This window comes from Cydia splendana, chromosome 24 (genome assembly GCF_910591565.1).
Source record: "Cydia splendana chromosome 24, ilCydSple1.2, whole genome shotgun sequence".
Lineage (NCBI taxonomy): Eukaryota > Metazoa > Arthropoda > Insecta > Lepidoptera > Tortricidae > Cydia > Cydia splendana.
In genome coordinates, this window is record NC_085983.1 from 8,625,854 (window position 1) to 8,646,407 (window position 20,554).

The 20,554-nt window shown below is 37.9% G+C and overlaps 4 protein-coding genes across 4 annotated transcripts in view; 2 read left to right on the top strand and 2 right to left on the bottom strand.

The window, feature by feature from the left end:
* LOC134802113 (dentin sialophosphoprotein-like) overlaps positions 1 to 20,554 on the bottom strand; it is a 174,580-nt gene that overhangs the window by 59,257 nt on the left and 94,769 nt on the right. The gene's annotated exons all lie outside the window — the stretch shown is intronic.
* Positions 1,810 to 3,615, top strand: LOC134802282 (motile sperm domain-containing protein 2-like). Its single transcript, XM_063774862.1, has one exon. The coding sequence runs from the start codon at positions 1,895 to 1,897 to the stop codon at positions 3,275 to 3,277; it is 1,383 nt and encodes a 460-aa protein (XP_063630932.1). The 5' UTR covers positions 1,810 to 1,894; the 3' UTR covers positions 3,278 to 3,615.
* LOC134802546 (EEF1A lysine methyltransferase 2) lies at positions 8,966 to 12,098 on the bottom strand. Its single transcript, XM_063775200.1, has 4 exons — positions 11,819 to 12,098; positions 11,314 to 11,450; positions 10,187 to 10,343; positions 8,966 to 9,142 (listed from the first exon to the last, which is right to left on the bottom strand). Exons 1-4 carry the CDS (start codon positions 12,012 to 12,014, stop codon positions 8,976 to 8,978), a joined length of 657 nt encoding a protein of 218 aa, XP_063631270.1. The 5' UTR covers positions 12,015 to 12,098; the 3' UTR covers positions 8,966 to 8,975.
* LOC134802492 (alpha-1,6-mannosyl-glycoprotein 2-beta-N-acetylglucosaminyltransferase-like) overlaps positions 12,553 to 20,554 on the top strand; it is a 57,007-nt gene continuing 49,005 nt past the window's right edge. Inside the window, exon 1 of the mRNA XM_063775171.1 lies at positions 12,553 to 13,043. The gene's annotated coding sequence lies outside the window, so the exon portion shown is untranslated. The remainder of the gene's footprint in view (positions 13,044 to 20,554) is intronic.

Here is a 20,554-nt window from a genome sequence, read left to right on the forward strand (position 1 = left end):
CGTGAAAATGAAATAAAACTTTATTTTCAAGAGATTGGTTAGTATACACATAAATCAGTCGATATCAAAAGTTTCTATTTCCATTACAGAACAAGTCGCAATATTTTTTTAATCTCAGATATATAAGGTATTATTATTTGTACTCAACTATGTAACTTACTTCAGGAACATAGTTTTTTAGGCGGCTAAACTTAAAACTTCTCTATCGTAAAGTTGCTCATTTCACAACATTATTTTCAAAAAATCATATCTCTGTAACTACGCAACCTAGAAGGTTGATCTTTTGTGTTATCGATAGCTTATTTATTGTAGATTACTGGGGTATGCATAACTCCATACCCGCCATAAGGTACCTTTGACCGTGGGACGTCACATTTTATCCTCAGATTTAAATTTTCATACTGTCCAACTTATGACGTATAAATAACACGTGCACAGTCTGTGCTGTCAAAATCGTTGGAGAGTTATCTTGGTCTAGTTCTAGTACTACTTTAAGAAACTTTTGCATTGTGGTCTTTTTCACGGAGTAGCCATTAACAGGCGTTCCCCTCTGTCGAAAATAGGCGGCCAATGGTCATACACGTTGTATGGACTGACGTTTATCTGACATGGCTATTTTTACGTTACGCAACAATCGGCAGACTGTTATGTACCGCATAGTCTAATAAAACATGGTCTTCCATTCCCAGAGTGACACGGGGCTACGTCACAACAACATGGCCGCTATATATAGCGCTATCGCATATTATCATATAGCGCTGTCGCATGATGACGTAAGCCCGTGTCAGTTAGGTGACCTAGAAAAGACGGGAATGGAGTACCAGGCGGAGTATATTATTATACCATGATGTACCGAAAATTACAGATAATGCTATGAGATAATGCGTCTCCGCTTCGTTATATCCTCTAAGTTTTTCGCTGTCACACTGCCTAGAAAATGGTACCATTATAACTATAGTGTAAATAACATTATTTGCGGTATTTGACACATTATGACTGACGTATATAGAGATGTAACTAACGCAAATCGATTGTCACAGCAAGCGATTACGATTGGATGGCACGTAGACTGAGGTATCGAATTGTGACGTATAATGAATTTTTATTTGAGATTTAAATAAAGCTAGAATTATATGGTTTTCCCGCAAGCTACCGGTCGGTCGGTGTATTTAATACACCGACCGAGTTGGTCGCACCCATTGTCAAAATTGAAACTAACTGAGGATCTATTTTAAAGTTTATTTATGTTATTTCTGTGTCAAATTTGTTGTCTGTTAAGTGACGATAAATATATCCATATTTACAGTTAATTATCCACCTTTTCCTTATTTTAATTAAAAGAAAAATGAAAAATTCATATCGATTTACTTAGACGACTACCGATTCATAACGGTGGTGTCCGGCCAACCCTAAAATTAAAAAAAAAAAGACGTAGAACTTAAACGTTCGCAGTGCAATTGTTTTCCTTTGTGATTTCGATGTGCAAAACATTTTACGTAGTATTGCTGTTGTGAGTGACAGACGTCAAATACCGCAAATAATGTTATTTACACTATAGTATTTCAATTTAAAATATAGTATGACTAAAATTATTGCTAAAACTGATGCATATCGAACTACATTCTACTTGCAAATTTTTGTTAATATCTGGTTTTCCATCTGAGAAAGGTCCGCACATGAACACATATTATTTTTAAAGGTCTCGATCTTGACTGTTTTGCAAAGGTTTTGCATTTGCACGATATATGAGCTTATTACACTGGTATCCCTAAGGCCAAATGTCATGTCATGACATTTAGTTTACTTGCACATTACATCGACTGTGATTCTACCGTTTAGTAAAAATAACAATAAAACTGTGTGTGAATACATGTTTCAATAGTTTCATATCGCGATGGCGACCCCTGCGGACGTGCGAGCCGTTTTCGAGGCAAAGTTAAAAGAAGGAATTCCTAACCCTCCAGGAGAGTTTCACCCTTTGGACTTGGAAAGGGTAAAGGACGATAAATACTTAACACGGCTGTTGTTACACCAAGAAAATGACGCGAAGATGGCTGCCGATATGTTATGGGACATTCTTGTGTGGCGGAAAACTAATAATGTGAATGATATCAATGAAAACACCGTTAGAATGGACTATATAAATGAAGGCGCATTCTTTCCCCGCGGACGCGATGTAGACGGGAATTTGCTGCTAATAATCAAGTCTAAACAGCATGTAAAGGGTCAAAAAGACTTTGAGGAGCTTAAGAAAGTGATTATATATTGGTTTGACCGCATAGAAAGGGAGGAACAAGGTAAACCTATTACTTTATTCTTCGATATGGACGGCTGCGGCCTTGGAAACATGGACATGGAGCTAATTAAGTATTTAATTAGTCTGATGAAGCTGTACTACCCATATTTTCTGCATTTTATCATCATTTATCAAATGCCTTGGGTCTTGTCCGCTGCGTTCAAGGTTGTCAAGTCCCTGTTACCGGCCAAAGCCGTTGAGCGTATGAGGTTTTCGACTAAAGACAATTTGAAGGATGTTGTGGCTCCCGAGCAGGCGTTGACGTGCTGGGGCGGGAAGGACCCGTATGTGTTTGAATTTGTTCCAGAAAACAGAGGTACTAATGATGTGCATACACCGAAAAAGGTAACCTTTGCGGAGCAAGGAGACAACCAGCATTCTCCCGGAGAAATGCTACGACTCAATCCCAACGATACAATCGTTTTCAAGAATGAAAATGATGAGATATCAGGACAATTTACTATAACCAATATGGATGAAAGTGCCATATCTTTTAAAATAAGAACTACTTCGCCAGAGAAGTTTCGGGTGCGACCCAGCTCCGGTACATTAGCCACCGGTTCCTCACAAATCGTTCAAATTGTGGTACAGCCAGGATTCCAATTCCGTACTGTCACTAAAGATAGATTCCTCGTCATGTCCGTACAAATCCCGAAGTTGGATGTAACACCGAAGGAGCTCACCGACATCTGGCAGAAGTCATCCGGCAGCAAAGTCGATGAGTACCGGCTGAAATGCCACTTCCCGGAGAAGGATATGCCGAAGAACGGAAGCATGGTGGATGGTAGGAGTCAGGATAAGCCCGATTCAGTAACAAACGCTTTAAATAACTTGCAGATTAACTACGAAATGCTGCACAAACAGGTTAAAATGCTTAAAATATATCAATTGTTTACGTTGATTCTAACAGCCTGCGCTGTTTTACTCGGTTACCTTGTCTATAAGAGTTCAAACGAGGATAAATATTGTGAGCGTATGTAGCCCATAGAAATGGTGGTATTAGATACCACTGTGGACGTCAATGTCTTGTTAAACGGTTTCCTAATGTTTATATTGATAACTAATACGTTTATCTTTGTTATATATTGCCAGTTAGTGCGTAAGGTGGAGCGGTTACATGCAACTTAGGTTTACTGATAGTGTTTCCAAAATTGCGAAATTATTCACATGGAAAAATATTGAAACTTTTTTGTATAGGGTAAGAATTTTTCAATTAAAAAAAATTGTTAGATACTTTATATTACCTATGAAACATTCTAGCAGTTTCCAGGAACATCAAACTTAATGGGGTTGGCAACTGTCAAAGGTTTGCATAGATGGCGCCTTCATAGCTTTTTTTTGGTTTGGCTTAAAAGGCTGGCATCCAGGGCATACAATTCCATTAAAAAAAAACAAAAATTTGACTCAATTCTAGGGATTGACAGGGCAAGCTATGCTGGCGCCATCTGCTAAATACTTCGACCGGCCAACCCCATTCAGGTACTTTTCGTTACACAAGTTTAAAAACGCTGAAATAAAAAGAAATCATGTTCTGTTCAAATTATTAAATATCAAGGTCACAGACATTGACATAGATATCTAGGGACTGGCTTTACGGACAATAATAATGAGGCATGACAGGGGCCAGTACAGCGGTGTGACACCGCTACAACGCGATTGGTTGATGAGTTCGCATCACGCGCGCGATTGGTTGACAAGTTCGCATTACGCGCGCTATTGGTTGCAACTGGTTGCGTTAGACTGCACGATTGGCTGGAATTCGTTAGTAACACCGCTGAACTAGTACCATTTTTAGTGCCCCATTAGCCCATCCTTAGATATTATACGTCAATGGTCACAGAAATATGTGATAAATGCCTAATTTTAATATTTAATAGACGAATTAATGGTCATAAACACAATAATAAATTATTATTATTTACATTAACATTATTTTAGTTATTCATCTTACACCTATAGCTAAAAATAATGTTTCACTAAAGTTTAATTGAAGATGCATTACATGTGACGTTCCACGGGTAAAGGTACCCTATGGCGGTCGGCGCTTACGTCGCGTAGCGCGAATCCAGACGGGGTGATCAAATGTAAATGAAATTGGCGTCAATTTCCAATTTAATCACCAATTTTTTTTTATTGTGATATAAGAGCCCTCTAAATTGAAAAGATGCCCCAAAACGAAAATACTGGCGGCATAAATTGGTATTCTTGCGTCCGCACCCCATTTTATCGGTAATATTGGTCATAATCGGCGGTTGAATTCGGCGAGCCAAATTAGCGTTGCACAGCCTGATTTGATCGGACAATTTAATCAGATTCGCGAAAAATTTTCCCCGGACACGCCTTAAGAATGGCGTAAGCGCCAACGCCGTATGGCCAACCTACCTTTACCCGTTGAATGTCACATATCATTTCCAAGGATCTTCATTGGCGTGTGCTACTCGTATTAATTAAAGTGCCATTAGTTTCATCGTTAATTGCCGACTTCATTTGTAACTGGGCCATTTTATTTAGCCTTATACAGTCGCCATCAGATATATCGGAGCGGCCAATGCGCTCACAAATATCTGAACACGCCTCTATTGTCAAGGCGTTAGAGTGCATGTTCAGATATTTTTAAGCACCTCGGCCGCTCCGATATATCTGTATCTAGCTGTAGGTCATTAAGATCTACAGTCATATTTCATTTTTATGTTGTTGATTTTCAATGTTCATTATCATGACTCATGACTATTATAAAAAAACTATTACAGTATGGTTTCATAAAGATTTATTGGAAAGTTTTATATAATGAAATTGTAATGTATTTTCTCAGTCTGTTTAATACCTGTCATCAGTTCTAAATTTAATATATAATGTAATTAAACATCACATTCCAATTATCAATTAAATTAATAACAATTTTGGTCGATTTTAAGTTGTAATAAAAAAAAAGTATCTAAGGGGTAGGAAATGGCTTATTAGCTTAGCTTAGGACCCTAGGAAATGGCTTATTTAGCTTAGCTTAGGACCCTTTGCTTGAAAAGCAGAAATATAGACGTTTTTAGGCAAAGGGTACCCTTTGTCTAAAAATGTCACAAATATATATGTATAAATTATTTTAATAATGTTAAAAAGTCTAAATAGTAGCAAAGTGGGAGCTATAAGAGATTCTATAAAATAAATTATGTCAAAAACGCATAGCTTTTTAAATTATATCTGTGTAGTACTTAGGTAAAATGATGTGTCGGAAGCCGGTGTTGCTCGAAGGTAAAATGAGTCGCTTAACTTCAAACTCGGGTAAATCCATCTGTCAGATTATGCGATTTTGGTATTAAGAAATGGTAATAGGGTAGATATTTGCTGAGAGGGTCGAATGGACCCGAGTTTGAAGTTCAGCGACACAAATGTACTACTTTGTCAGTTGACATTGACAAAAAGGTGCTAAATATTGGTCTTGGCATTTATAAAGACGAAACATTTGTTATTCTTTTAGCCGAACCTTCGGCCGAAACATCATTTTAGTACCGAAGCCGAAACTTCGGTTGAACGCTACCGAAATACAGTTTCGGCGCGGCCTAAAGGTTCTGCAGTTTTTTGGCCGAAATATGATTTTAATGCCGAAAGCGAAACTTCGTTAGAAATCTTATGCGTAGTAAAAAGATACGTTCATACTTGTTTACCAAAACAGACAAAGTGGTACCTTTTACTACAAACATCGCATAAAGTGACGTTCCACGGGTAAAGGTACCTTATGGCGGTCGGCGCTTACGTCACTTAGCACCGCATTAGTATTGCAGCGTATAGCTTAAGCGCCATAAGGTACCTTTACCCGTGTAACGTCACATATATTGATTATTTCGCACTTTATATAGCATTTTATATACAATTTTTAATTGTAAGATTGTATTGTTTCCACTAATTCCAATGTTGAATTATTAGCCAATAGATTGAAACATAAAGGATGTTATCTCTTGTAACACTCCGCTGCCTCAATATTACAAAGTTCTGTTACATTTTCAAGATAGTTGAAATTCGACTTAATGTCACTATAACAATGTTCAAATTTCAGTTCGATAAAAGTGAAACATAGAACCCTGTAATATTGGGCCGGCGACTCGGCAAAAGTGATTATGTATCTTATCTACTCGTAACATTGTAATCTGGTAATAGTTCATGAAAATGTTGTGAAAGTAGAGTTACTGTCGCCATCGGATATATCGGAGCGGCCGAGGTGTTCACAATATCTGAACATGCACTCTAACGCCTTCACAATAGAGGCGTGTTCAGATATCTGTGAGAGCCTTGACCGCTGGCGACTGTACTAAATATTAAAATAAATATCCTGTATGCGTAATGAGTCAACATTTACCGTTCAAGCATTTCGAAGAGAGAATTATTCTACAGTGTACAGTCAAGGTGGAAACAGTGGCTCAGTCGCCCAAATATCGCCTCTCTCCTGTTGAAATTAGGTTGAGTGAGCCACTGTACCCGGCCTTTTTCTACCGAGCCACTGTGCCCTCCTTGACCCTACATACACATAGTAAAATATTCCTATATGCATTTAGTTTATTTGATATAGTTTTGGGTTAGGGAATATTATGGTGCATTCGGGTAACTTCAAAGCACTCGAGACAAACAAAGCTTAAAGGCGTCCGCTAGATGGCGCGCATACATAGAGCGGGTTAACGAAAAATAGTATGAGCAACGCTAAAGGTTCCGTCACACAGGCGCGTTTTCCGGGGGCGCGTGAGCGTTTTATATGTAACAGCGGCGCGCCCCGTGACGGAACCTTAACTGGTCCGGACGCGTGCGACGGATTTTACCTATACCTACTCTAAATCATAATTAGATTCCAAAAAAAGTAAGACAATGTTGCCACTTTTTACTAGCGCGTCTTGTATTTATGTAAAAATAAGTAAATAAAAGTACTTTTTTAAATCGTAGGGGGCTATTCATAAATTACGTCATTTCAAATTAGGGGGGGGGGGGGGGGGGGTGTCTGGACATCGGATGACGGTAGCATGAAGTAGGAGGAAATGGGGTCATTTGAAGCATGATTTTTGGATGATTATAGGGGGGGGGGTCAAAAATCGCCAAAAATCGATGACGTAATTTATGGACAGCCCCTAGGCGTAAAATTACCAAGAAATAAATTATCTTAGCGTATTTATCTATAAAAAGGAATTTACTATTTTACAAACAAATTATTGCAGTGGCAACATTTTTTGGAATCTAATTATGATTCAGAGTTTACAATGGCACCCGCGTGCCCACAAAAAATAATAATACTACCGTACAGAAAGGACACTTTCAACAAAATCGAAGTTTGACAGCGATTCAGGGTCGAATCATGATAGGGATATCATGATGATTTCTAACTTATGGCACTATCCCCTATCCCTTTCGGCTATTTAGGGCTGTCAAAATTCAAGTGATTATCTTATCTGTGGTCGAGCCGCAAAGGGACAACAAGTTGTGGCAACCCTAATAATTGCTCAGAGCAATGCTGAGCCGAGAATGGCCGATCGGAGTGTCCCCTCACTGGTAGTGCGTACACCCGCGCCAGCTAGCAGATGATGAACACAGATGGCGCTGCAATCGTCAGTGCCAAATCTATAAACCTTAACACATATTGAAGTGATTTTGAAATGATCCGTATGCACCTAAGTAGATGGATGGTAGTTTTGGGTTATGCAATTATGTTATTTATATGCCTATATTTTAAGGTTTATGCAGAATTTAATATATTCATATCACAGATGAAGTTCATTTTTATTTCAACATCCTAATCCTACTCATCTTAACTTAACCTGTCGTCTACCCAGGCCGGAGATCTCCGGCCAATGGTTCGTTGCCCTTGTCTCCCGTTCCTCACACGCGCCGGAGACCCCGTATTTGTTACGACCGATTTTTTATGCACCCGAGATAATTTGTAGGTAGTGCTTTTGGATTGGGGTTAAAATGGCCGGAGATCTCCGTCCGTAACAAATACGGGGTACAGAATAATTGACGAAGATCTCCGGCCGGGGTAGATAGAGGGGAGCTTTTTTTTGACAGCTTGGTAGACGACACGACAGGTTATGCGTTTTTATTTCCCGGTTGCATACTAAAGGAGCCCAATGTCAGCATTGACAACCTTCCGAAGAATTGGCGTAGGCACTAGAAGGCACGAAAGCCAGCCATCTGACCTTCCAAGTCTTCCAACGCAGTTGGGAAAATCCATATTGGGATCTGGTTTAGGTATCACAAACATGGCGATGTATAGCGCCATCTAGTTTAATAGCTTTCAAACTAGGGCATAATTTTTCCTAAGACTCCCTCTTATACAAAATTACTCTTTGGTAGCTGGAATTTCTATACTGATACCTATAGATATGCGAAAGTGAAAGTGCCCAGGGCCGGGACCGAACCAGCGTCCTCTGCATTCGCGGCAGATGCCTCAACCACTCGGCCACCCGAGTTTTAGCGGGATGGGTCGAATTTTCCCGAGTAAAGGATGACTCACGCTAAACCGGGCCGGAGCTTCCGCCGCTTCCTTTTCTACGGAAAGCACCACCTGATCACCGATCAGCCATCATAGAAAAAGTCATGGCCCGGGCCCGGCCCGGTCTAGCGTGAGTCATCCTTAAGTATATTCAATCACAAGCTTTCGGTGCTCATTGGCGGATTTTCTAAAATAAAACTACTGTATATAACCAATCTATTTACTATCTTTATGTACAAAAACAACAGAAGAGACAACCCCTCCCACTTTGCCGCCGAACTTGAACTGGGGGGTGGGTATGACGCAGTTCGCTTTAAGCCGGTGCGAAAACTGGGTAGCTAGTTCGTCTTCTGTCCAGTTGCATGAAGTTATAACGAATATACCTGGAAACAAGAAACAAATAAATAAGGTTAAGAAATATTCACTGTCTATATATGTAGTTCGTTTTTTTTTAGCATTAGAAAGAAGGTAAGCGATCGTGCCATGTCTTTTAATTGAAAAACGCTTTTTAAAAATCAGTAACTATTACTTATGAAAGCAGAAGAATATAAAAGGTCGTATTAGGTTCATAATTGTTACATATTTGCCGTGAGTTATTTTAAAAAACCTGTTATTCAATTAAAGGACACATCAAGATTGTTTACCCTATTTCTAATGCTAAAAAAACCGGGCTAGTGCGAGTCGGACTCGCGCACGAAGGGTTCCGTACCATAATGAAAAAATAAAACGGAAAAAAATGCAAAAAAAAACGGTCACCCATCCAAGTACTGACCACGCCCGACGTTGCTTAACTTTGGTCAAAAATCACGTTTGTTGTATGGGAGCCCCATTTAAATCTTTATTTTATTCTGTTTTTAGTATTTGTCGTTATAGCGGCAACAGAAATACATCATCTGTGAAAATTTCAACTGTCTAGCTATCACGGTTCGTGAGATACAGCCTGGTGACAGACAGACGGACGGACGGACGGACGGACGGACGGACGGACGGACGGACGGACGGACGGACGGACAGCGAAGTCTTAGTAATAGGGTCCCGTTTTACCTTTTGGGTACGGAACCCTAAAAAACGGACTATAGTCTGTATCTTTAGGTATTTAAATAAAAGTAAACAAAATCTACCCTCAAATGGCTTCTTAAGCCCGTTGAGGGTAGATGAAAACATTACAGGATCAATAAGTAGTAATAGGATACTACTACTTATCCATGCTGTCCGTCTGTCCGTCCGTCCGTCTGTCTGTCACCACGTCACCAGGGTGTTTCTCATGAACCGTAATAGCTAGACAGTTTAAATTTACACAGATGATGTATTTCTGTTGCCACTATAACAACAAATACTAAAAAGTAAGGAACTCTCGGTGGACGAGTCCAACTCGCAGTTAACCGGTTTTTTCTACTGACAAAGTTAGTTAAAATGTGTATTCTTACCGTCCGACTCCATCATGGCTGCCACCTGGTCTATGTACTTCTGCCGCCGTTCTTTGGCGTCCTCTGGATGTAGACTGACTGCGTCGTATGTGCCTTTGTCGTGTACAACGCCGAATGTGCCTAATTGGGACACGGGGTCTTCTGTTATGTCGAATACCTGTAATGATGAATGATAATCGATATATGTATTTGATTGATGTATATGTATTAAAGTGTCATATATATTGAGTAAATCACTGATTTAATTGGTCCTGGGTTCGATTCCCGGTAAGGGCATTTATTTGTGTAATAGCCACAGATATTTGCTCCTGAGTCATGGATGTTTTCTATGTATTTGTATATTATATATATGTCATTGTCTAAGTACCTACATACTAGGGCTTCCAAATACCGGATTTCTTTTAATACCGCCATACCGGTATTAATACCGAAACTGTCTTCATCAATACCGGGATCCCGGTATTGACTATGAATCGCTTAAATTTTTTGAGTTTTATTAAAAAAAGGCTCACTGTAACACCAGATATGTATGTCCTTAGTCCTTTATAGCTTAGGATATTAAACAATAATCGCCATCTGCAATAATTATTATTTCACCCTCCAGGTTGTCAATCATTTTATCTGCCTTGTTGACTTTACTTTAGTCACATTTTTAGTTCAACCTAATAAACCAGCCAACTATATTCAAATTTGCCGCCAAAAATTCGTTTGCCATACTACAATTCCTCGCTCATTTCTTTCTACTTTTTCATATAATTTTAAGAACTAATTATATTAATATCATATCCTGAACATCAAAATTTAGCACCAAATATTTATCTAACGCATATGCACAGATCTTGTTTCAATTAAATGAGGCCATGATGCCAGTTAAATGCGTCTGACATGTAGTAATCTTCTTGATACAGCCGAATTTAATCATTTAAATGGATATTAAACGGCATAATCTGCACATTTTCCTTCTTTTTTTGAAAATACCGGGATCCCGGTATTGCATTAAAAAATACCGGTATTGAAAAATGTGTTTAAACAGACGGGATCCCGGTATTGGAAGCCCTACTACAAACCCAATCCTTCTTGAGCTTACAGTGGGACTTAGTCAATTTGTATAAGTTTCAGATGGGTACCTTAAAGTCAATAACCGGGAACTCCCGCTTAGACACCTTCTCGGCGAGGGTGATGGCTTCTTGACAGTAATCTACTCCCAGCAGCTTGGTGAAGCCTTCCCTGGCCAGCTCGCACAGTGAATAGCCATTTCCACATCCTGGAACATGGATTATAATGTATCACAACATGTTTCAGCTTCTCTATGCATCACAAATAGCACAGTAAAATCTAGAGAATGAATAAATGTCTAAAAAATGTACTCGGCCGAGGCACGTCTACACTGGCCGTTTTGTGCGCGACGAAATTGCCTCGCGCGAATGCTTGCTTTGGACCCATCTATTTGATTTAATAGTTTCCCAGCATAGGATTTTGTAATTTCTACTATACACAGGTAAGTCTATGCATGGCTGGGCAGCTAGGGTGACCATAATTCGACGCGAAGTGTAAATGACTTGGTTAACTATCATATTGGTATCCCATTCATTTGCTAAAGCAGTTCTAAGACGTACGGCTTCAAAAGCTCACCTAAATCTATAATAGCGGTATTCTTATCTTCGACGTTTTTACATATCCAGTCCACGACTCTGTAAGCGCTGTCCTCGCCGAACCACACATCTCCGGGATCACCGTGCTCCTCAAAATTACTTATTTCCTTTGTGTATGCCTGCTGCCAGTATGACTGGGTACCCAGCTCGGACGAGTTCAATTCAGAGTCGTCCATTTAATAAATAAAATATAACCAAAACAAGATATTTTCGTTTATAGAGACAGAAAACCATGTAATTGTTATAATCATATGGTGCAATGTTTTCCTCAATATAACACGGAGAAATGTCAAGTTGACAGTAAAATTGAGTTCCGTTCTACGTGTATTAGGAACATAATTCTGTTATGTATTATGCGCGACTGATAATATTTAAAAACTTTACCTGAAATATGCATAAAATTGCAAAGTAAATTATTAAAAGTTTATGTTAAGACAAATTATAATTACCTTCAGTAAAATTAAGGAGATTATCACAAGATTCTGCTACATGTAGTGCGTGAAATGAAACGTATAAAAAAAAGGCAGTTTTGTAAAGTTGCTGTATGCAAAAAATACTACCAATCTTATTTTTAATTATATAATAAATTAATCACGCACTGGTTTAAATAGGAATTAAGTAACGCCTTTTATTATTACAGCTACGATATAAAGTCTTTTATAAGTTGTACCATTTTAAAATATCAAATTAAAAGTTGTTTATTGTTTGTCATTAAGTATTTTTTCATCAGCAACACTGTTAAAATTGTCAAGAGAATGTAGGTTGATAGGTCTTGTTTCTCCGCTACTCTGCTCCGGTTGCACACATTTCACGATGTTTCGAATTTCCACACACCATAAAACAATTGACGAGTGACAAACAAGTTAATTGGAATCATGTGACCGTGAAACAAGTGTCCACGCGGCATAAACTTATTTAGACTGTCTAAAAAACTGTTATACGCACACATAAATAAATAAAATATTACCCAATAATCAATATTTTGGTGCGACTTAGGTTCGTCATAAACACTTGTTATTACAAGCTTTAAGTTTTATGACTACTAAGTGAATAATAGGTACTTCATTGCGGTGTTAAGTGATTGTTACGATAATATTACATGTGTAGAGAAGTGCCATTTTTTTACGTAACTAGTGGTCTTGTAATGTGATGCTTACAACACTCGTATCGGGGGCACAGAAAACTGTTTACAAGCGGTTTACATGGTAAGTATTTAAATAAGATCTAGTTAAGCAACTATAGGCATAACTTAAAATCAGGTTTCTCGAGTCTACAGAGATGACAGAGGAAAAGTTTTGTTACTTGTTTACACCACAATCTTATTTTATTTTTTGTTATTAATTTACTATTGTTTTAGATAAATATAATTTCGTCTGGTGACAAGCAAAGCTCACTAATTACCACAGCAAGGTCATAGCCATAATGAACCATATTAGTACTCAAATAAGGTTGATTTTTGTTTAATTATTTTTTAGTAATCGGTGAGTTTTGCTTGTCACCTGACGATTTTAAAATTAATATTTTATTACTTGAGTTGATGCATTTTTTTAGACATCCTGAGACCCAATAGTAGATTGTACAACAAGGGCATAAAGTGACCCATTTTTACCCGAGGCAAGTTTTTGGTCTGAGCGAAGCGAAGACCAAAATAGTAGACGAGGGTAAAAATGGACATTTATGCCCTTGTTGTACACTCTGCTTTTCACTTTGATTGCGAGGAATATATACAAAAAATCAAATATTTTAGGTTATTTTAACGTATTTATTCAAGACTAAAGAAAATTGTTCTTGGGCCGGTCGGAGGCGCGGGGCACGCCGATCGGGAGAGCGTCGGTTGGGGGCGCGCCGGCAGGGCTGGCAGTTTGTATGGCATTATTTGGACTTTATTGCTACGTCAATAAGGGTCGTAATAGATGATTTTACTTTATGCTCTAGAGCATAAAATGCGATTTTATGTCATCTACGCACGACATAAAGGTGCACTTTTTGAGCATGAGAAGTGAAAAATCTATTATTCTGTTTTTGAATTTGAAGTCTAAGTGGCATTTTTTAATTAAATAAAAGTTTGAAACAGGTACATTTTGAAATTTGTAAGTTTAAAATACTCTAAAGTGAAGTCACACACCATAAATCTTAAAAAATATAAAAATCTAGAATTCTAGACAATTATTAGCGCACAAACATAGTTATAAAAGTGGTTAAATTTTATTTATATACTAGATTAAGTATAAATAAATAAATATTATAGGACATACATTATTACACAAATTGACTAAGGGGTCGTCCATGAATTACATCACATAAAATTTAGATTTAGGTCTGCTTATTTGCCTTGTATATCATAAAAAAACCTAAACTAAAATTAATAACTAAAACCGCCAGTTGTGACTGTATCAAGGAAACAAATACAAATAATTTATTGAAAAGACCGGTCAAGTGCGAGTCGGACTCGCGCACAAAGGGTTCCGTACCAATATGCAAGGAACGGCAAAAAAATCACGTTTGTTGTATGGGAGCCCCACTTAAATATTTATTAAACAGAGACGAGTGAAAGAAGAGGGGGGAGGCCTTTGCCCAGCAGTGGGACACAGTGGGCTCTGAATAATAATAATAATAACTGTTTCTAGTATTTGTTGTTATAGCGGCAACAGAAATACATCATCTGTGAAAATTTTAACTCTCTAGCTATCACGGTTCTTGAGATACAGCCTGGTGACAGACAGACAGACAGATGGACGGACAGACGCAGTCTTAGTAATAGGGTCCCATGGACAAATGGATGAACAGACTGACAGACAAACTAGAGATAAGCGCCCTGTTTTTTCCTTTTGAGTTACGGCCCACAAAAAAACGCAACTAATTAGGTTCGATATAAGGATATCGTCGCCAATTTCCCTCAAAGTTAGGCATTTAAAGTATCTATACAGTTATTCAAGTTTGAAAGAGGAAACGTAGATCCATATAAAATAGCATTCAGTATACCTACTAATATTTTACGCCACTTTACTTTTGAACGCCACAGACGGCAATTGACGTCAACGCAAAATCGTGACAACGACGCCAAAGACGGCATTTGACGTCGATTGTTTTTTGATGAAAATCTACTGAAAAACACCCCTTTTAGGTTGGCATTATTTATTCACAAAACTAAATTTTACCCCCGCGGCGTCAGTGGCACGCTGGCACGGCAAATGGATGCGCCGTTTGGCGTTCAAAAGGTTAATACATATTATAAGTGCGTTTGTAATTCTTTGTATACAACAGTTTTGGTACCAAAACGACTATTATTTTCACAGTCGACATCTAGCATCAAGTAGTGGAATTATCAGTACCGCTACTGATACTAGAATTCTCTAGTGTCGCGACTCACGAAAATTGTATTTAGCAACAATTTACAACTAATATTAAAAGCAGAAGGAGTTAAAATTAGAGTTCCGGTTAATCTGGTTATAATATTAGCTGAAAATTGTTGAGCATTAGACTTTTCGGTCGTTGCAACATCTATTGTCAAGTAGCAGTACTGATAATTCCGCTACTCGATGCTATATGTCGACTACGATAATGAGCGTTTCGTTTATTATTTTGCCATTTTTATATGTTGTGACCTTTTTTGCCACTTTTGTGTTATTTCTAGTCAGGATCGCGAGCCCTTTTCATCCTTATAGGAGAAAAAAAGTGTCCTAAAATTTCCATACATTTTTCAAACTTTCCGTTTTGTTATCGCCATACAAAGTATACCAGAAATCAGAAATATTTATTGTGTAAACTGTGTAGGTACAGGAAGTATACCTATGGGGAAATGCCCAAGTAACATTTTAGTCCTATAATTTTAGTTTTTATCGCTAAAAGCTTGTATAGACGTCGTATTAAGGTTTCAGAGGTGACCAGCGGGCTCAGCACGGTTCCATTTTTATCGACTATCACTATGCGCGTCCCTTTCGCACTTACATACTTGTTAGAACGTGACAGGCATGGTGACAAGGGATAAAAACGTGACCGTGCTAAGCCGCCAGCTGTCGTATAAAAGCGCTTGGCAACACCGTTTTGCTCTATAGGCTTATACAGCTAATATATTCTATAAGCAATTGATGTAAAGGTTTATTTCATCATTTTATAGAGCCGTTATAGGCGTGTACTATAACAGGTTCAAATATAACCACTTTAGAGCAATATTACTGTATAATAGTATTTGGAATCACTTTTATGCAACTAATTTGCGCTATTAAGGTTCCCTGCCAAGCCGCTATAGTTTTGTGTTTTAACAGTGACAAAAACCCAACTATACAACGATTTTAGGATATAGTGGCTTTAGAGATCACTGCTATAGTACATAATACTTTAGTAGTTTGCGCTATTAAGGTTCCCTGCAAGCCGCTATAGTTTTGTGTTTAAACAGTGACAAAAACCCAACTATACAACGATTATAGGATATAGTGGCTTTAGAGATCACTGCTATAGTACATAATACTTTAGTAGTTTGCGCTATTAAGGTTCCCTGCAAGCCGCTATAGTTTTGTGTTTTAACAGTGACAAAAACCCAACTATACAACGATTTTAGGATATAGTGGCTTTAGAGATCACTGCTATAGTACATAATACTTTAGTAGTTTGCGCTATTAAGGTTCCCTGCAAGCCGCTATAGTTTTGTGTTTAAACAGTGACAAAAACCCAACTATACAACGATTATAGGATATAGTGGCTTTAGAGATCACTGCTATAGTACATAATACTTTAGTAGTCATATGAACACTATTATAGAACTGTTTTGCTCTATAGTAGCGTTTTTGGGACATATTTATAGCGTTGAAAAGCGCTTTAGTAGTTTTTAAATCCCTATTATATCTCATCGCTGTAAACGTCACAATGACTCTTTTATATCACAAAACTGTTGTATAGTGGGTTTGTTTTTTCTTTTAAAAGACAACAGCGTTATAGTTGAGTTTTTATGTCTTATATAAACCGAGTTAGATACATAAAGGTAGAAAACGACTACTTGTAAATGATAAATTTGATCTGTAATGGCTACTTATATCTTGCTTATATAAGTTCAGGCCTAAGCCATATAATGTGGTTCCGTACAAAATATTTTTATATTTTAATGAATTGATAAAAAAGACCCCAGTGATATTAGTGATTGTAGGTGAGATTTATCATCAATGATTTAATACAAGCATAAAATCGTGACGGTTTAAATATTTATCGACATCCATTATTAGCACATTTTTTTACCAATCACACTGAAAAAGGAAACAACAGTAATGACTACATCTAAATTAAAAAAAATCCTATATCTTTCTAAAGAGTTTGTAGGTGTAATTGGGTCACAGCCTCACAGCAAAATTCTTTTGGAACCCTAATTTTAATCATGATGGCGGTGAATATTTCGTCGTAAGTTCTATAGTTAGCCTACAAAAGCGTCGGATTTACTTCTTGGCTGTATAGTAGTAACTATGGTGAATATCATAATATTTTATTAAATTATTTTATTAAAAACATAAATAAATCGAGGGGGCATTTAAAATTCCTCATTAAACTAATTCTATTCTAACGGTAAAACTTCCGTCCCATATACTTTTTGCACTAAGGACCGAATTATTCGACATCTAAATGGCGCATATTAATATAAAGTCTTTACTTAGTACCGTTTTTGTGAAGTAAACACACAACAAAACCACTCACAACAGTTGATGGAAAACTTGATAGCAAATTTCGTAGTAAAGGAACTATGAATTCTACAATAGTATAAAAAAGCACTATAATACAATTTCAAATACTACTATAGTATAAAACAAGCACTATAATGGAATCTCCAATGCCACTATAGTATAAATTAACACTATAATGGCGTTACTGACAACAAATCAGCACAAAAGTGATCATCACATCACTTTTAAAGACCTAAAACGTCACGACTGACACTGCTACAGGTCTACTATATCACTGAATGGCACATAAGATGCGCCATTTCGGCTTTATACAATGTTCTTTGGTCTTTTATAGGACCTTAGGTGGTATTTGGGAAACGTTCTATCGACTACTATAGAACCACAAATTGTTACTTGGGTGGTAACACAATAGGAAAAAAACTCAGGGACATTTTTTTATCCCATTAGAATCGAAAGAGCTCGTGATTTTGAGTAGAAAACACAAAAGGTCACAATTTATAAAAATGGAAAAAATAAAAGAAACACTCTTATAATACTTCGTTTTGGTACTAAAACTGATGTATGGAGTGAGCACTCTATATTTTTTTCTATATTATGTTTCTCTATGCCACTGGTAAAACTATTGTAGGTGACCACGAACAGACATACGAAAGCATTTTTGTGCACTCGGGCAAAAAACCATCTGTGCGTTTTTGACCTATTAGGATTAATATCTGGGAGACCGAGCTTTGCTCGGAAAACATATAAAAACTCATAAATGCGCGTTTTCCCAGAGATAAGACCTAGCTAGATCGATTTTTCGCCCCCGAGAATCCCCATATAGCAAATTTCATCGAAATCGTTAGAGCCGTTTCCGAGAGATCCCCAAAATATATATATATAAATAAATAAATATACAAGAATTGCTCGTTTAAAGGTATAAAGGGGCCCACTGATTAACAGTCCGCCGGACGGTATCGGCCTGTCAGTTGTTCGGAACTGTCAAAATTTTGTTCTAACTGACAGGCCGATACCGTCCGGCGGACTGTTAATCAGTGGGCCCCTTAAGATATATGGTGTGGTGCAATCCAATAGGCCCTTACCTTATACGAGTACCTAAGTACATTCATACGATGAAAAGGCTATTGAACTTTGCTTTTACCAACTCAAGGCTTACTAACGTTTCCAATGTTTCCATTACCACATCGGTACCTAAAGCTTGCCGATCACTTCGGTGCCAAATCAGTATTACATCTTAACATCTAGGCAAGAAGATCCAAATTGTAATGGCTTTTTTAGGCTTCTGTAGCTAAAGGTATTTATGCTACAGTAGTGGGGAGACACTCCTGACTTCGGGCAAACTCGGCTCCGTTCGGCTCAGCATTGCTCCGAGCAATTATTAGGGTTGTCACCACTTAACGTCCCATTGCGTGCACGACCACAAAGATAAAGACTTGAATTTTGACAACCCTAAATAACCGTACATCAGAAAGGGATAATTCGTCCCTGAATCGCTGTCAAACTTCGGTTTTGTAGAAAGTGTCCTTTCTGTACGGTAGGCTTGTGCCTGCTCGGTCACTACAGAGAGCGCTCCGCTCTCGGTCAATCGGTCAAACGAACTAGTTCGGTCTTTTAGTTCCTTTAGTTCAGTTCGGTCTTTGAGAGCTGGGAATGTATTAATCGATTTTACAGTAGTTTTTTCCTAAATGTTTGGCAACTGTATTACGATTCAAGTTGTACGATATTATATGACGATTAAACATCAAAAAGCTAGACATAATAAAATAAAATAAAAATATTTGATTTTTCTTCATACTTTTCAGGTTTAGGACTGTTTGTCACTCTTTTATCTCGTTCGCACTCGTGCCAGCGTCATTGTGAACCATTTCGTTCAGTCTATTTTCTGTTTCACTTATGTCAAGCGCTCACTAATCACACTGAACTAAAGGACCTAAAGACCGATTAAGAGCGTACAAAAAGATTTAGTTCCTTTCGGTCCTTGATGGGATTTCATTCTTAACAGTTCTTAGTTCATGACCGACACAAGCCTACTGTACGGTATTAGTACTATTATTTATTCTGTGGTGGTACTTGAAACATTTGGTATCTGTGGAATTCTGTCTATCATTCACGACAAAGATTCGTGGAAACGTGGAAAGTGAAGACTGAAGAAAGTGTATCTGTAACTACAGTGAAATTATTCTAACATCACATATTTGACAGTTATGAATTCACCCTTATAGATATGATGCTAAGATCTACCGTTTAACTGATAGCCTTAAAGTCATATTCATAAGGGTCAATTTGTAACTCTCAAATATGTGATGTTAGAATAATTTCACTGTACTTTAGTTACGTTAAAGGGCAAAGTTTATACTTATACAGTAAGGTTTACATTTACAAAGTAACCTTAGTCTGGTTAGTTTTTCAAGCGTGTTGCTTATTTGCCGCGTTCATCAAATTAATAGCAACTGTTGTAGAGCGGAAATACATAATTGAGTGCATTTCCCACGGATAGCCACAAATTGGCATAATTGTGACTTTTGTACCTAATCTATCTTCATTACTGCACTGCCCCACCACCCACCACTGCCACCAGTGCATAACCACAGAAGAAATAATAGTACTACCGTACAGAAAGGACACTTCCTACAAACCCGAAGTTTGACAGCGGTTCAGGGTCGAATCATGCTATCCCATCTAATATATGGCACAATCCCTTTCGGCTATGTATAGTTGTCAAAATTCAAGCCGTGCACGCAAAAGGAAGTCAAGTGGTGCCAACCCTAATAATTGCTCGGAGCAATGCTGAACCGAACGGAGCCGAGTTCGACCGAAGTCAGGAGTGTCTCCCTACTGGCATAACAGCTGTATTATAGGCAAAAACCGACCAAGTAGGAGTCTTCTCGCTCCAAGGGTTCGATCATTAGGATCTATAAAGTCGCATATTTTCTTAAATTCTTCTTCTTCTCCGTCGTCGTCTCTTGGCAGAGCAGTCGTGGTCACGTTGAACGACGAACGATTCTACGCCAGTTCTCCCTGGCAGATGCTTCTCTGGCACATGTGTTAAG

Excerpts from the sequence above, each read along its gene's own strand:
- LOC134802282 (XM_063774862.1), top strand. The coding sequence starts at position 1,895 with ATGGCGACCCCTGCGGACGTGCGAGCCGTTTTCGAGGCAAAGTTAAAA.
- LOC134802546 (XM_063775200.1), bottom strand. The coding sequence starts at position 12,014 with ATGGACGACTCTGAATTGAACTCGTCCGAGCTGGGTACCCAGTCATAC. Across the intron at positions 11,451-11,818 it reads TACCGCTATTATAGATTTAG|GATGTGGAAATGGCTATTCA; the intron begins GTGAGCTTTTGA and ends TCCATGTTCCAG. Across the intron at positions 9,143-10,186 it reads AGCCATGATGGAGTCGGACG|GTATATTCGTTATAACTTCA; the intron begins GTAAGAATACAC and ends TCTTGTTTCCAG.